The sequence below is a fragment of the Phalacrocorax aristotelis genome, chromosome 10 (assembly GCF_949628215.1).
Source record: "Phalacrocorax aristotelis chromosome 10, bGulAri2.1, whole genome shotgun sequence".
Classification (NCBI taxonomy): Eukaryota; Metazoa; Chordata; class Aves; order Suliformes; family Phalacrocoracidae; genus Phalacrocorax; species Phalacrocorax aristotelis.
This window is the reverse complement of record NC_134285.1, coordinates 26,120,588-26,137,289: the sequence shown is the minus strand read 5'-3', so window position 1 is coordinate 26,137,289 and position 16,702 is coordinate 26,120,588. Positions and strand designations below refer to the sequence as shown.

General features: G+C 45.4%; 2 protein-coding genes and 1 long non-coding RNA gene across 14 annotated transcripts in view; 1 reads left to right on the top strand and 2 right to left on the bottom strand.

The window, feature by feature from the left end:
- The window catches only part of TRAP1 (TNF receptor associated protein 1), a 29,893-nt gene extending 28,892 nt beyond the window's left edge, over positions 1 to 1,001 (bottom strand). The window contains exon 1 of the mRNA XM_075106054.1: positions 848 to 1,001. Within this exon, the coding sequence (XP_074962155.1) occupies positions 848 to 935 (88 nt within the window). The 5' untranslated portion in view covers positions 936 to 1,001. The remainder of the gene's footprint in view (positions 1 to 847) is intronic.
- Positions 324 to 6,205, top strand: LOC142062891 (uncharacterized). The gene is made up of 2 exons (XR_012662580.1): positions 324 to 682; positions 3,792 to 6,205. It is a non-coding gene; the product is annotated as an uncharacterized LOC142062891 (long non-coding RNA).
- Positions 5,283 to 16,702, bottom strand: part of CREBBP (CREB binding lysine acetyltransferase) — a 95,166-nt gene continuing 83,746 nt past the window's right edge. For 8 of the 12 annotated variants that reach the window (XM_075106050.1, XM_075106038.1, XM_075106045.1 and 5 more), the window contains 7 exons: positions 16,418 to 16,531; positions 15,813 to 15,978; positions 14,203 to 14,370; positions 13,368 to 13,487; positions 10,783 to 10,944; positions 10,224 to 10,505; positions 5,283 to 8,500 (listed from right to left, as the gene is read on the bottom strand). In XM_075106050.1, the coding sequence (XP_074962151.1) occupies positions 6,332 to 8,500; positions 10,224 to 10,505; positions 10,783 to 10,944; positions 13,368 to 13,487; positions 14,203 to 14,370; positions 15,813 to 15,978; positions 16,418 to 16,531 (3,181 nt within the window). In that variant the 3' untranslated portion in view covers positions 5,283 to 6,331. The remainder of the gene's footprint in view (positions 8,501 to 10,223; positions 10,506 to 10,782; positions 10,945 to 13,367; positions 13,488 to 14,202; positions 14,371 to 15,812; positions 15,979 to 16,417; positions 16,532 to 16,702) is intronic. The other 4 variants (XM_075106041.1, XM_075106049.1, XM_075106042.1 and 1 more) reach the window with 1 other exon arrangement.

Genomic DNA, 16,702 nt, shown 5'->3' with positions numbered 1-16,702 from the left:
AGAAACACCGAAGTGGCACTCCACGGCACAATAAATAATGATCTGACCCTGACAGTGACCCTATTTGTCATGCGACTTCCTCTGCCACATTTTCTATTCATAACCCACAGGGAAACCACAGACCCCAGTGACAAGTTACAAATTTGTTGATTAGGAGCCAGACGACAGATAAGGAAATACTGAGCAGAGCATGAGCTGCTCACAGCTGGGAGAGAGAGAAGACATGCAGGAAGCTTCTCACCATGCTTCAGTTAACAAAACTCGCAAGCACGTTTCCAGACCCATGCACTATGGCCTCGATAAGACAATACATCCTATAACCGAGACCTCAGAGTTTAGATTTTCTGAGCCTTCAGCATCATCTGGTCTCTGGGGTGAAATCCTGCACGCACCCCTGGGAAACAAAACCTTCAGACTCATCTGTCGGGTTATCTAGTACTGGAACGGCCAGGGAACAGAAATGCCACCGCCTTCTGCTCCCTTTCCAGCTGTGAACATGCTATATGCCCTGCAGGGGCCAGCAGGCGAACCTGGACGTGCTCTATACCCTTCATGAGCCAGGAAGCGGGTCTGAATACGCTGCACGACCTGGACACGCTGTGTGGGAGCTGCAGGTGTAGGAACACACCCTGTAGGAGCCAGCAGGCGAACCCGGACGACCTGAACACGCGACATGTCCTACGTGAGTAAACGGATGAACCTGGGCATGCGACATAACCCGCGTAGGCCTGCACGAACTCGCCTCCCGACAGAGGCTTCGGCGTTCACAGCTGCTGTGGCTGCTGGGCCAGAGAGCGGGGGCCCGCCAGGGCCCCCGAGGCTCCCTCTTTCCCGCCCCGTGGCTCACCTGCGGGCACCGGCGCCCCGGCCCCGGCCCCGGCCCCGGCGCGCAGCAGAGCCGCGAAGCACCGTCCCCGCCGCACCACCGCCGCCATGCCGCGAACGCCCGCCTCACGCCGCCCTGCTCTACCGGCGGCGCACGACGATGGCGTCACGGGGCGGGGGCCATGCACGCACGTCACGTCACGCCACGCTACGGGCAGTCCCGCAGGGCCCTCCGGGTCTGGCCGCCCGCAGCCCCAGGAGCGCGGCTGCCGCCCGGACAGCAGAGCCCGAGTGTCTCCGCAGCCCCGTCCTCACGGCCTGGGGGCAACCCCGCTCCCCCCATGACACCGCCCACGGCCTTTTCCCACCCGAGGCCGCTCTTCCTCCCCTCCCGCTTTCGTCTTCCTGCGGCCGCCGCCAGCCGCAGCCACCATTTGGCGCCCGTTCAGGCCCCACAGTGCTGGACGAGGCGCCTTGCCCGGCCCCCGAGGGAAAACTGCCTCCCGCGGGGCCGGTCCGCAGATCCCCCGCGCCAACCCCTGCCCTGCCCGGCTCGGGCCGCCCCACCTGAGCGTCGGGAAGCAGATCCCAACCCGTGCCAGAGGCTCCTCCTGCTCTGGGCTTTCAGGGCTCCCCATCTTGTGACAGAGGTTGTAACTGGACGCCGAGTCCAGGACACCACCTCCAAACCTTTTCTGTTTTGATTGTTAAAATCGCTTCCGTGTTTCCCTGCCCCGAGGAATTATTAGCAAGGGGAAGCCAGACACGGGTTACACAAACACCGCCTCTCCCTGTCCAGACACCCGCGGGCACATCTCAATAGCCGGTATTTGCTGCAGGGAGGCCGTTTCACGCAACAGGTTGTGGCAGGAGCTCGGCTGTTGGAGCCATCAAGGCTCAGTGCACCGCTTCTCTCCCAACTCCCCCACGGAGGGGGCTGAGGGCCAAGGAGAGGCTGCGCTGGGCTGGGAACGGCCCTTAGGAAGCCCCTGTGTGGGCAGGCTCCGGTGTTCAGCTTTGGGCAAGTTGCTTGATATCTCATTTTCCCATTAATCTGAAATTCCTCATCTCCTGGGACTGCTGTGAGCATAGATCATCAAGGCCTAAAGGGCCAAGGTACTGGAGAAAGGCTTTGGATGGGGTGAGAGAGGAAATAAATGGCTCTGCTGAGACCTGATTTTGGAATGTGTGTGAGAGCAAAGCCTGGCCTCAGTGAACACCACAGCTAAAAATAAAAGATCGAGCAGGTCTTGTTTCAGTGAGCGCTAACCACTTCCAGACAGAGGAGACAAGGGCCTTCAGGAGGGAGCAGTGACCACCAAACAGCCAGCTTTGTAATTCCCAGGCTCAGGGGAACCGGCCGGAAAAGCTACGTGTGCAATTCACTTGTGCTTGCAACTTATCCTTGGGGCTATGCCTATCCGCATGTTGGTTTGGAGGTTTGCATCTATGAAACGCTTGTGCACAGCGGGGTTTGCGTGGTACCAGATGTTATGGATTAGGTGCAACAAACCCAGTGTGAGCCTTTGCATCGCTCCAGCACCGTTATGCTGGGTGCCTATACTCAGGAGCATTGCTCTGCCACGACACCCTACCGGAGCTCTTGTACCTGCTGTGAAGCACCCGGAGTCCTCCTAGCTCACCGTGCGCTGTGTCACCTTTGGGTTTTCTCTGACCCTGTAGCCATGAAGCGTGTCCCTGCAGGGGACTGCAAGGATCTGGTACAGATCCTCCCCTCTGTTTGGGCTCATTTTGATTATCTGGTGGTTGGCACCTACTGTCTTCAGTCACTGCCCTGGCAGCACATGGGGGGGGACGGGACACACAAGCAGAGATCACCCCGTTCCCCATTTTAAGTTCCTGGGTGGAGAGAGGAAGCGCAGGGAAGGACAGATTGCCCCTGCACAGCAACCTCCATGTTCTGCTGTGCTTCCTCAGCTACCAGCTCCAGACAGTGGCTGTATTTTGCTTTGGAAGCAGCACCTGGTACATACCCCAATCACCTTGTAAGCCATTAACCACCTTCACCCACCACTGTACGCTGCCAATGACTTGAAGGAACCTTACGCTGCTACAGCTGTGGACACGTACCACTTTTGGCTTCCTACAGAGTGACCGGCAGGGTTGCTGTCCCCAACGGGGTTACTTTTTGTGTAGTGCTGTACCCCCTTCAGGAGGGCTCCTCTTCCTCAGCCCGCTGCTGTGGTCAGGCCTTCATCCCTTCGCTCTGGAGCATACAGGTGGAAGACCAGAGCAGGGAGCGTTTACACACGTGCTGTGGGCAGGTCTCTGGCCTGGTGGGACAGTGATGAGCAACCGAGGTGAACCTCAGCTGGCATGTCTGCAGCAAAGAGAAATGCTCTCACAGCCTGCTGCGGTAGCAGTGTTGGTCGAAGTCAGGATAGCCACCGGCAGAGAGTGGAGTATGGTGGACAGCCAAAGAAAAGAGCAGAGAACCGAGTTGTTGCAGCTCAATGTTCAGATTTAAACACCCTCTTCCCCTCCAGAATTCAGTAAGGGGGAAGGTCTTAGGCACCCCCTCTGGTGATAAAGATACTGCCCCACCTCCAGTGCATTCTTGCCTTATAAATTCTTGTGTTTCTAGGACACTGTTCCTTATCATCAGTACCTCCCCACCAAAACACAGGCAAGGACCTGAAAAAATCAGATACCCATGCAGTTTTCAGATATGCTCAATTTCCGGTTGACAAAGACTGGGGTGAAGCCCCGCCCCAGACCATAGGGGCTGTTACCAAGCCCAGCCCCGCCTCGTATTTCACTTGAGCCTCACACTTCCCTTCTCTCCCTGGTAAAATACCTGCCCTTACCTACAATTGCTCCATCAAGCTGGGGTTATTAGATTTGAATCTATCCCTTGCTCTGTGCTTTCAACATACGTCAGGTTGTACTTAAAAATATTCTGGCATTTGCTTCCCATCAGGTTGGTTTTTTCCGCTTTTCCCCAGGAGCGGGACCCAAGGGAGCTACAGCCCAAGAGCCACCCCTCTGCGCTCTGAACGGGACTTCGCTTATCCAAATCCAGAAGCGGTGCCGGCATTTTTAAAATGGATGCTACTTAAAGGTATTGGCAAGACTGAGTGCAGTTATCTTAACCTTGGGTGTCAGGCTTCGCTGCTCCTGGCGGGCACCAGCCAAGCGGAACCATCCTTCAATCCAAGCAGTTTTACCAGCTTTTATTAGAAACACCAGCACATTTCAAGTTTCCTCTTTTTGATCACAAATATAGTATTTTTCCTCTTTTTAAGTACACAGCATGAGACACAGCATCAGGGCTTTCTATCTTTTTTTCGTTTTTTTTTTTTTTCTTTTTTTTTTTTTTTTTTTACAGCGGTTTCTTTTGGACAAGCTTTGGGTTAGTGTTCACTGACCTCACCCCAGCCCCAGATTTTGACATCTTGAATTGCTGAAGACAATTGCATGGGCAGATGAATCCAATGGTGGTGAAAAAGATACAATAGTTAAAAGTTTGCAAGAAAAGTTTAAGCAGAGACCCTCTACTGTTAAAAATAATGAAGCAGCGCTGCAGCGCACTACTATTTTCACAGTATGGGGATAAAAGTCAGGAGAAATCATTTGCTCTTCTCCCCCTCCCCTGCCCCGTCTTCCCCCAACATCATTCCAATAAAAACGTTAAGGCTGGAGAAAGCGCTAACTTAACGTGAAAAGCCAAGTGTGCCTGGTGCTCCCCGCTGGAGCGGCAGCAGCTGCTGGGTGGGATAGCTTGCTGGGTTTGCTGCAAATCCCGTGTTGGTCGCATGTAATCGAGAAGCCTCAAGGTCCGAAAGATGGCATTTTAGGCTAGTCGTAGTTTTAGCTCACACCTACACTGGGAAAGCTTCCCTGGACTTCTTAACTCCAAGAAAGTAATCCATTGCAGGGAGGAGGGGCAAGTATCCCAGGAACATGAGGGCATGGTGACAGGATATTAAAGGGAACATTTACATGGTTTGTTATTTTTTATTCCACAGAAAACCCTCAAATCTAGACTCAGAGTTAACAGCAGAAAAATAGTGTTAAAGTCAATAGGTTCATATTTTACTGTAGACTAAATAAATTAGCCTAGAATTAACTCAGTACTCTCTATTTTCCTTTCATTGGTGATCCTTCTCTAAATTAATGCAGTTTTTTAAAAGCAACGGCTATTAATAATTTATTCCAGTTAACCCTTATGGATGAACACCTGCAAATAGTCAATGTATGGAAACCATTCCCCCTCCTCTCCCTCCCCGAAAAGGAAAAAACCACTAAAGGGTGTTGTAAAACAGACATGCTACCTACAATACTCCATGTATCGTGCCGCTCCTATCGATGCCTCTGGCTGCTCTCCGGGTAATGAGTGAATATTCATAGCCATGTCTTACAAAGAACATGATCAAAAAATATATAAATAAATAAAAACCTTAAACATTCTTACATGGATTTTAAAGAACAGAATACATGTTAAAAACTTCAGTAATTTATATCAATTTTAAGCAATACGTTATATACAATGGAAAAAAGACATGCATAGTCCAAATACAATGTTGAAAACAGCATTTTCATAACAAAAACCCCAAACACTAAGTGTTAATACCATGTACATGAATTCAAGAAGGACCACCCTTTTTTGTCTGTTGCACACAGTTTATTTAACAATATGATATTATAAGAAATGAGTTTGTTTTTTTTTTTTACCATTCTATACAGTGATTGAATCTTCTTGGATTTTCTTATTTATAGTAATTATAGCGCTTGCATGATTTACACTAGAATTGCTTTTCCTCATTTCAAGTTTCACACAGAAGAAAGAAAGAAAAGAATGCTTCTTCTCTATTCAAATCAGCACGGTCTAAGAGTGATCATCCCTATTTTCATCTAAAACCAGTTTTATCAGAGAAACAAAGCAACAATTTCTACATCTGCAAGACAAGGATTTTGGCATTGGCCAATGTGTGGTTTTGTGTGCAAGAGTCAATTCCTATCTTCCCAGGGGTAATACTTCAAACGCCTGCAGAGTTCACTATAGAAAAAACAAAAATCTTCCCGCAACATGTCAAAGTTACCGGGATACACTATAATGTTGCATTATTTCAGGAAACAGTTTCTGAATATTATTTTTTTCTTCTTTTAAACTCAAATGTTTAAAGTCTTGAAAATACAAATAAAAAATATGAATATAATGAACTTGTTTTCCCCGATAAAAAAAAGGTACGAGCCAACAGCAACAAAAAAAATAAAAACCAAAAAAACCCACAAAAGGACCAGATATTTTAACAGCCTGGCTTTAACAAAAAAATATATTCTTTGTATTGGTTTTTTTTGTTTGTTTGTTTTGTTTGTTTGTTTGTTTTTTTTTTTAATTTTATATTTTTTTTTAACAGCAATTCATTCTTCCAGGTGTAGGAAGCAGCAGTTCCATCCAGGATTCAAAACAACCCAGATGTCTGAATTTTCAGTACAAAATGTCCAAGAACACGAAAGAAAAAAAAGTGATGCTCCCATAATGCTACAAACCCTCCACAAATTTTTCTAATGTGTCCCCGGTGGTGTCACCGACCAGAGACAATTCGTTAGACAACGCACTCCTGTTTGGGGTGTTTAGTTGTGGAAGCATTGCACTCTGTTCTGGGTTGCCCAAGTGTCCCTGATCCATGGAGCTAGCCATAGTGACTGCGAGTCCTGGGTGGGGGGAACCAGTCTGGGGAGAGACGTGGTGAGGTGATGGTTGGGGCTGTATCCGGGGTGATGGGCTGGAATGTGGTGGCTGGGACTGGGGGCGGGGAGACTGAACAGGTGCTGGGGACCGCACCTGGTTGCTGAGGGAGGTGGCGATCTGCTGGCCTGGGAGATGAGAAGCCTGCGGTTGTCCTGAGAGCATGTGCTGCTGTGGGCTCATGGGGTTAGGCTGGCCAGGGGACCCTATCTGCTGTTTCATCTGCTGCTGTTGCAGGATCCGCTGCTGCAGCGCTTGCTGGATGTTGGGAGTGCCATCAGCCCCCATGCCGGGCTGGCCCATCTGGTTCAGCTGTCCCATCTGAGCCATCTGTCCCATGGAACCCCCCTGTATCGATATATGCTGCTGCATCCGCTGCTGCTGCATGGCTTGAGGGTAACCTCCTGGTCCTTGAGGCTGCTGGAACTGGTTATGTCCTGCCATCCCTCCTGCCATACCAGCCCCTCCTTGCTGCTGCTGCTGCTGCTGCTGCTGCTGCAGTAATTGCCGCCTCAGTATTTCTCTGTACTGCGGACTCATGTTTGCCATGCTAGGGTTGTGGTTGGGGTTCATGATGTTTATCGCTTGTCCCTGGGGATTCATAGCGCCTATCCCTTGCTGCTGGGGAGGAACGCTCGGTCTCTGCACTCCTGCTTGCATCGCGTTCATGTTCTGCAGTCCTGCTTGAGTGTGCATGCCTGGCTGTTGCATGCCAGTCTGTGGCTGCTGCATCCCAGGCTGGGGCTGTATGCCTGCTTGCGGCTGCATCCCAGGCTGGTTAGCCACGTATTTGGCTGTTCTTTGCTTTATAAAAGCTGCCATAAGCTGAGGATTGGATTTAAGGATATTAAGAACTTGCTGCTGCTGCTGTGGAGAACTCGGTGATTTCAAGGTCCTCAGTAAGTCCTGAAGTGCATTCGGGGGGATGCTCCGTGGAGGCTGCTGCACACCTGGCATCCTTGGCCCAGCCACTGCTTGTGGTGTCGCCATTGGCATAACTGGTCTTGCCATTCCTGGCTGCATTGGTTGCTGCTGCGGCATTGGAGGTGACTGCCATTGTCCAGGCTGCATGTTGGACATCACTGGACCACTTACAGGGTTGGGCCGGGGTACATTCATGCTGACTTGCTGCATCTGGTTCACTGAACCCACTGTTGGGTTTACTAGTCCTGGGCGCCCAGGAGGCAAACCATTGTTAATGTTGTTGACCCTGTAGAGCTGCTGCTGCTGCTGGGCAGCTTCTCTCTCAATCTGCCGAGCCGCTTCCACCGCGGCCGGTGGAGGCTGAGCCGGAGGTGGAGGTGCAGAAACCGGATTTGCAGGTTTTCCTGTTGAAACAGTGGTAGGGGGCTGAGTTCTCGACACACTGGGAAAGCCAGCCGGTGACATACTTACAGGGGAAGGCTGGGGCTGGGGAGGAGGCTGCGGTGTTTGTGGTGTACTTGGCTGCTGTGTAGGGGTACCAGGCGTTGCTGAGGTAGGAGAAGGCAAACTTTGCTGAGGCACATTTCGGGTGTTCATGGTAGCCATCCTTCTGCGCATGAGCTGAGCCTGCTGCAGGCGATGCTGTATCTGCTGCTGTCGAAGTTTGTGTTTGATATTGAGGCAGAATGGCACAGGGCATTTGTTCTCTTGGCAGTGTTTGGCATGGTAGCAGCAAAGAGCTATGAGCTGTTTGCACACTGGACAGCCACCGTTGGTCTTGCGCTTGCAGCCCTTGGTGTGCTGGACAACCCGTTTCATCTTCTGGCAGGATGGCAATGAGCAGTTGGCATTGCGGCACTGACAGGCATGGACAAGGGACTGAATGCAGCGCTGGATGCTCAGTCGTCGCGACTCCTGGGGGCTCTTTGACTGTTGCTCTCCTTGGCTGTTGCTCTCATCATCCAGACCCAGGCCCCACTTAACCATCTTGTGGTCGTGGCTCTTAGTGTTGTAGCAGTTAATGCAGAGGTCGTAGTCCTGAAAGCAAAGAAAACCCAGAGTGCAGTTGTCTACAGAGCGCTAACTATACCAGCAAAAGAGCAGAACAGTAAAGAGTGGTGCTAGCTGAGCAACATGAGCCTGCTGTGGAAGTGCACTTTGGGTTTCAGTGGGTACAAACACAGAGCAGAACAAAAGCACGACAACAGCCACATGCTGTGAACAGCTGCCTGTTTCAATTTACACCTGGTGCACTGAGGTAAAGAAGTGGCTGCATAGCCTATGGAGTCACCATGACAGTGGGAGTGGATGTTTGGGGCAGGAAGTGCTGGGCAGCTGAGGGCAGAATTCATGTTGGCTGCCTCAGCAAAGCCAGCCTGCAACCACAAGTCTTGGCTATGGTGGGTAACAACGCCAACAGGGGCTGTAGTTGTGTCTTTGTTTTATTACAAAAAAAAGTCTTGGAGAATTTGTGGTTTTTTTTGTTTCTCCCCTTTGGATGACAGGAACTGTTTATTCCTCTGTAATGTCTACTGGGGTACCTACATAAGAAGGGCCAAAACCTCTAACTAGCAAGACAAACCTACTGTCACTGCCTAAGTAGTAGTTTTGCTCTCCATTTAGCTGTTCTTTGTGTAATTACTGACTAATAATTACTACACCGAAATATGTATTTTTTAATCTCTAAAATGACCCTCAAATCAAGTGCAAGTTTCATGCTAAGACAGATACTGATCTGAAAACCTGCTCAACCCCCCCCGCATTTTCACTGTCCTGTCCTTTTTTTCTGCTGTAAGAAGGGTACTCCCATATACAGAAGTACCCAGAAGAAAACTAAAGGCCATACCTCCTTCCACCACTTAACTCCCCTGTGTGTTCGATCCATTTCCTACAGTCTTGCCTAAAGAAGTCCTGTTCAATGCTTTCCTCAGAGGGACTGAGTCTCTCCCACCACAAACCTGGCAATAGCTTGCAGTGTAAAAACTAGGCTGCACTTTACAAAGTTTTTTTTTTGATTTTTTTTTCTGCTACAGCCAGGGGTCATCACAAGCCCTGCAGAGGCTACCAACTCCTCAAGTTCACCAGTATAACTCCACGCATAATTGCTCTCTAACATAGTTCAGAGGAAGCAATCTATGCTGTAAAGGGACGAGTCATTAAAAGCATTGAGCCAGGTTAGGAAGCAATTATTTGGGCTGATCTGAAGGGCAGGCAACCCCTAATGCTGGGCCAAAGAGACAATGATGAAGAGCTGTGGCAGCCTCCTCACCCAGCTTTGCAGCAGCCTAGACGTGCACCCAGCTGTGCTCCTCGCAACATGGAGTACCATGTACAAAGTGGAACAAAAGCTACCTTGCAGGAAGATAGGCTCACTTCTCTTGTGGCCATCCATTTAACATGGATGAGCTAGTGCCCTGCATGTTTGGACTAGTCTGATGCAGTCAAACCCTACCACCTTGTCTTAAAGCTCTTTAAAATTAAGTAAAAAACTTGCCTATGCAGAGGAGCCATAGTGGAATAAACAATGCAGCAGTAGCCGTTCCAGAGTACCAGCATCTTTCTTGTCGAGAAACTAAAGGCACTTATTCTAGGAGAAGAGGTACCCCACTGTGGTAGTCACCTGCCCTTGAGGCTTAGCAGCCCTTTTATTAGGATAGGCGTAATTTGGAGGAACTTTGGGGCAATTTAAAAAAAAAAAAAAAAAAATCAAGCTTGGCTGTAGGAGAGAAGAGAGCAGAAGTCTCTGGTGATATACACCTACCTCACAGACAGTGCAATGCCACCTTGTTTCCACATGATGTTTGCACTCATTGCACGTATAGACAAAGCGATCCTGCCCTTGAGTATGTAGCTCTACCAGCATGCAGAGCGTGGACCATTTGGATCGGCGTAGTGAGGAGAACTCCCAGTGCTTATCTCTGGCTAAGGTGAGGAAGGCATCTCGCCCATCCATCAAATCACAGCTAAGTAATGGATCAGGGTCCACAATGGGAGGCAGAGTGTTAATTACAGGCCCAGCATGTAAATGAATCACAAAAAAGACCTGCAGATAAATGGGGTAGGGGAAGGAAAAAAAAATTATCAATGAGGTTAGATAATCTTGCAGAAAAAAGCTCATGTTCTGTTGCAGTAATGGTGTGCTACAAATGTTATCTAATTAACTTAGTTTAGGCTAATCTCTTCCAATTTGTTGTTACACAACAGAAAAGTTCTAGTGCAATCACAAGCTTTACTCCTCCTGACTTTTAGGTTCTGACCATCATCATGCCTGGATTTACAGGCATGAAATCTTCTCTTTACACAGCTTATTTTGACAGTACCTCTTTATGCTTCTCCATAGTGGCATACAGCTTCTGAGACAGATCATTGGACACATTTGGCATGCTGGGTTTCTTCTTGTTAGCTCTGCTGATGCTGCTCTTATTCTTGTTGGTTTTTTTGTTGTTCTTTTTCTTGGCATTTTTGCTGTCACCCTGGCTTCCCTGCAATAAATGCATAGGAAAGATGTTACACATTATAGAGCTGCCTCCCATTCACTGCAGCTAGAAGTGCAACACCTCTGTTGTCAATAATAGAACTTTGTTCCAATCCCTGCAAATCAGCCATACTGTTTTAAATATACCCTATCTTCCAGGAGGAGGAAAAAAAAAAAACAACACGAAGCCAAAAACTGATAGGCAAACAAATCAAAAACATTTTTAAATGGCTGTCAAAAGTGTATATATATATCTTAAACAATTTGTATCTTACACTTATTTTTCCTTCTCAAACACCTTCCACTGCTTGCTTTACAAGATCTTACACAAATTCGATCATAAAATGAGTTACAAATAAAAAGGACTTCCAGAAGCGCAATACCTTGCTTCATTGTGTATTTGGGGTTTCACGTACTTGTTTCAGCTACTTTTGTTTGTTTTTATCAACCAAATTTAGAGCTAGTACACAAATAAGAACATGCTGGATTTGAAATTAACAAAATACATTATTCTCCACCCTGAAGACCTACTGCTGCATATGCAACACAAAAAAACCCCAAAACCAAACAAAAAAAGAATTCCCCCAAACCTACACTTGTGTCTAAGTTACAACAACACAGACCACAGTGACCATATAGTGAATACTAGATGTAAGTAAAGTGGGTAAAAAATAGCAGATGATGCTATTTACATGACCTGGGAAAACAGAAATAACTTTCAAACTTCTCATGTCCTTGAAAAATAAAAACCCAAGCCCTCAGCAGGGAGCTCGCCACTCAGTAAAAATCCCCTAACTGCTACAAGTTGGCTATCACAGTATTAAGAATAAGCTACTGAAATACTTTGAGATATATATACACACACACGTGCACAGATGTTTCATGAACACTATGTACAAGCAAACACTGGGTTTATCTGCAAGCATATTTATTCAAACAAAAATATTCCAACTGAAGAAAGCAATTAGATACATATTTATGTATTTAGCCTTCCCTTTTATAGACATATATGAATATATTAATACATTCCATGTATCTATCTATCCTTCCATTCCATTAGTTAGGTTTAGACAGAAATCCCCTGTCCAATCTTGTTTTTTCTGTAACTAATTTTATTGACTTTTTGACCAAACCTGTTTGCAAATTAAAACTATACTGTTTTATGGGAAACCAGACAGAACTCGAAGTGATTTGAAGGTATTCAGAAATGAGCTATTGGATGTTCCCATCTTGACTTCTTTTCACCAAAATTTTCTACCCCTCTGATGGAATTAGGGTACATCCTCCTTCACCTATGCATTCTAGAACATCAACATAGATTTTAAAATGTAAACACCAAAGGAAGAATAGATTGAAACTTAGCAGACAGGACAATTCAAAGTTTTATTTCTACTCCACCTTTTAACAAGTTTAGATTTGGTCAGTTGTACAAAGCTATTCCAAAATGTTTTACGAAGTTGTAAGATTGTTTTTGTACTACACTTTGATAGCATTTCACATATTCGGCTAGGTTTGCCAGAGATGCTGCCAGCACAGTTACTCAGTGAGCCTTGTCCCTTCAGAGCCTTCTTCAAGAACTTCTGAATATTTAGCACCTCTTGAGATTCTCTTTAGCTGATACTCTCAGCATGTGTTGAATTTTACAAAGCTCTCTCTCCATATACACAAAGTTTAAGACTAAGAATTTAAGAAAAGATAGACACATTCGGTACCATCCCAATAAAAGCCAAATTGCAAATATTCATCAAGTGCTTCTACATGTGGAGATCCCCATTGCTGGGCATAGCTTCCTCCATAGTTACACAAGTTTAGGTGACTGCACTGGAGAAGTTTGCATGCTTTTGATTTCAATCCTTTTTCTGAGCCAAGTGGCAAAGACCACACTGTTACGTTTTTTGTTCAATTCTTGGATAACATCTTCTGCAACTTGGATGCAGATTTTGTTCCCCCGTTAGCCCAAGCAACATCAGTGGCATTAAGTGGGAACACAGGGATGTTAACAGCCAAGGCTGTGTCTTCTCACTTTGGGCAGACAACTTGTAAGAGTTTCACACAGTTAGCTGTTCTGGTCATCTTAAAACACCCTTTTTTTCCCCTCTTAGATATAGAGGTTTACACTGGTGTTTGCACTGGAAGGGCATTCTATGATTTACTGAAAGCGATTAGCAAGAGGACTGCAACTTAAATTCCAAACCTTGTCTTTCAGTTCCTTTTATACTGCTATATTTGTTGAAATATTTCAATATTAAAAGTTTCATTCAGAAGGAACAAAGTGAAAACTATTAACTTTATGGTTCCATAAAAAACACAGCAACAATCTACATTAGCTCTGAAGGAGCTGCTGAGGTTTAAATGGAAGGAATTTTCTGACATAATGAAATTGATGGATTAAGGTCTATAACTTTCATGTCAATCACACATAATACATACTGTATGCAAATTGTCATGGCATCTAAGCTGAATGCAGTCCTTCCCATTGGAATTTTTTGGTTCCACTTCAGTCTGGTAGACTTCAGATTTTCCTACTCTATTTATTTGCAAAACACCTTGCTACAAACCAGAAGTAAAAAAAAAAAACAACGTATAAAAGTGCAAAGACCATTTGGATACAGATACAATCACAACAGAAATAAAAATGAATAATGAAACTCTGGCCAGGACCCTGAGAAAGTAAGGTTGGTTTTTTTGTTAAATATACAAAGAGAACGCTGGTGGGAGGACCACCACCATCAGGATCGGCGTTTCACACCAATGCAAAGTTTGCAATAAATACTTTTAAATTTCAGCTCCCTACTGTTGCAAATGACTACAAGTACCTTGGCTTAAATAACAGCAAAATTTCATTCAGCTTTGAAAAACACAGCATCTTTCAAAATATGAATACTGAAGGTTATTTGAAAAGGTGTGAACCAGAAGCTCAGCCAAATGACTGCAAGCAAACGTAGCAGTCATGATGCAATCCAAAAGTAGCTCAACACATTTCTGAGAACAGAGATGCTGAACTCACGTAACTGACTTCTGATTCTGTTAAAAATATAAAATAAAAAAAAAAACAAACCACACACAACCAAAAAAAACGCCAAGAAACCAAGCCATCACCATATTTGTTATCGAAGAAGAAAACCAGAAGCGCAGTTAAAGGGAAACCTGTTTTAAAGATGTTAATGACCTTTTCTAGTTTACTGGATGTGAACTCTAATTTATTAAAGCGTTAGTTTTAATCTTTGTGAACTAGAAGCCATTATAGCATATCAAATAAACTCACCTCTGTTGTTTCACTAGCTGCAGTACTTTCTTCCTTTTTTCTTTCCTCCTCTTCCTGCTCCAACTCCTTAATGCTTTCTTCCAGCACATTGGGCCAGAAATCACCCTCAAAGTAAGGCAGCTCCTTGGCACTTGTCAGCCTGTCCTCCGTTGCTTGTTTGAAGATGTCCTGTTAAGCGTATTACACAATACCAAGAATAAATAAATGAAGACCACTTAGGACAGAGAAGAGAACCAGAGACATGATCCAGGGCTACACAGAACAGCTGTGCTTCACTTACAGCCCATGGCCCACTCCCGGCAGGCCTCCTTTTCTGGGTGCAGCTCAAAGAACTGGCCCAGCAATATTGATAATAGCCCACTCCCTGTTGCATCTTAGAAAGACAGCTGCTGAGGCTCTCCTGAACCTCCATCATACAATTGGTTCGTGCTCCTGACATGATGGGAGAGACTAAGATACCCCTTGAAAACATAACAAACCCCTCTCTGGTAACTACACCAACTAAAAATGAAGCCTACACCGCTTTGCTTTTCTTACACTTCTCCAGGACAAGAGCAGGAACTGTTCTAGTGACAGCAAATGCATCTCATACAGCCCTTTCCCTACAAATCTGAAAGCACGTTAAGCACTTCAATGCATGGGTGTGGGTAGTGCATCATATATGCAATTAGCCTGATAACTCCAGGAAGAATCACTGACTGCACTGGCCAATTATTACACACAGGAATATTAAAGTCTGGTTGCGGTAGGGTGGCTGGGCGCAGCCTGCATCCTTTGCTGACCACTGGCTGAAGCTCTACGGACCACCTGGCCAGAAAGCCTGGGGATCACTGGGAGGATGAGGTAGTCTGAAAAGGAACAGGTACTTTATACAGTTGTTCTGGAGATGGATTTTCTTCTTTAAGTGCATTGCATTTAATGAGCAGATACAAGACTAGCCAATTTTCTTCTCTGGATTCATTAAAGACCACCTTATTAGGAGAGACACAGATTTTCTGGCTCTTTGCTACACCGGATGAGAAGACAAGGCTTGCTATATGCTGTTCTTTTCCACACATTTAGTAACTGTCACTTGCAATCAAAACATCAATTTTTTTCCAGCACTGTCGCTACCATTAAGAAATTCCTGTTAATTTTAGCATGTAAGTAGTAGCAAACGCTACCTTTGCCATCTTTAACTTGGGTACATGTGCGATATTCTCCAATTATGAAAATCAACCTTTTTATCTTCAAGTGAAGAAGCTGTTTTATAGGCAATTTTTTATTTCACACTAGTGAGGGCCAGTATTCCACCTGTTCCTCCAGAATCACCAGAAACAAACAACTTGTATAAACCCTAACAAGTTACATATTTCCTTGCCTAAAAGACTGCAGTGAAAGACAAGGAGGAGAAGGCAGCCTCTTGCACACTTCTCAATGCAGAAACCAAATCTAAGGAATTTTCATTCTGGAAGGCAGAACCTCCAGAAAATCTAAGTAAATGAAGACACTAGCTGAGAATAAAACCCCTTGTACAACACTACCACAGTTTCATGCATTATGAAACAGTATCAGCTACCTTCAAATGAAAAGCCCATAAAAATTAATTCAGGAAGTAAACAGGAGCAAACCTTGTAGTCATGAATGATTCTCTCAGCAAATGCCTTATCCAGCATCTTCTTATACCATTCTTGCAAACGTTTGGGTTTGGGTATTTTCTGATCAGGTGGATGGCAGTGAAAAATATAGTCATCTCCTTCACTTGGGGGACAGGCCCAGATGTGTCCTGTCACATACCTGCATTTTACACACAAGAAAAAAAAAAATCTTAACTACTTTGGCTATCACCTTAAAATTAACTCAAACTGAGACATAAATTCAGACCTCTGCCTATTTTTTTCCCCCTTTTCTTTTTTCTTTGTAATGAAGATGCTGCAGCAATAACCTCTTTCTATACAAGATATGAGAAAAGGACTGGGGTATAATGATGAATATCAAATGTCAAGTGAACCTCTGATAGAATGATATGCCGTCAGTTTAAGAATCCTAACAACAGAAAAACCACATTAGTGATAAAACCCAAATTTTTCTCTCTACTGCAGAAGAGGCATGTGTTCCACATATCTCAGAGAGGGCAGAAGGAAAGAGACCATTCCCAAGTGAAAAGCTACTTGGCATCCTGGATAAAAAAAATGCTAAGAAAAAAGATTTATTTCTTTACAAAGATCTCACTTACCCAAGTTTCTTCACGTACTCCAAATACCCAATAAGGATTTCATGATAAACTGCAGTTCGGAGACAACGGGGGCGGAAGAAATGAATACTATCTAGATACGATATGTACACACGCCTATAGTAATGAGAGAAGAATGACAGAAAATCATGGATGGCTGAATGCCTGTTTTGTCTACCGAGAACTGAATTTTCTAACAGATACGTATACAGTCATACTGAACAAAAAAGATATTATTTTAATGCATATTTAGGCAACTTAACATGGTATAAACAGTTCTCAAAAGAT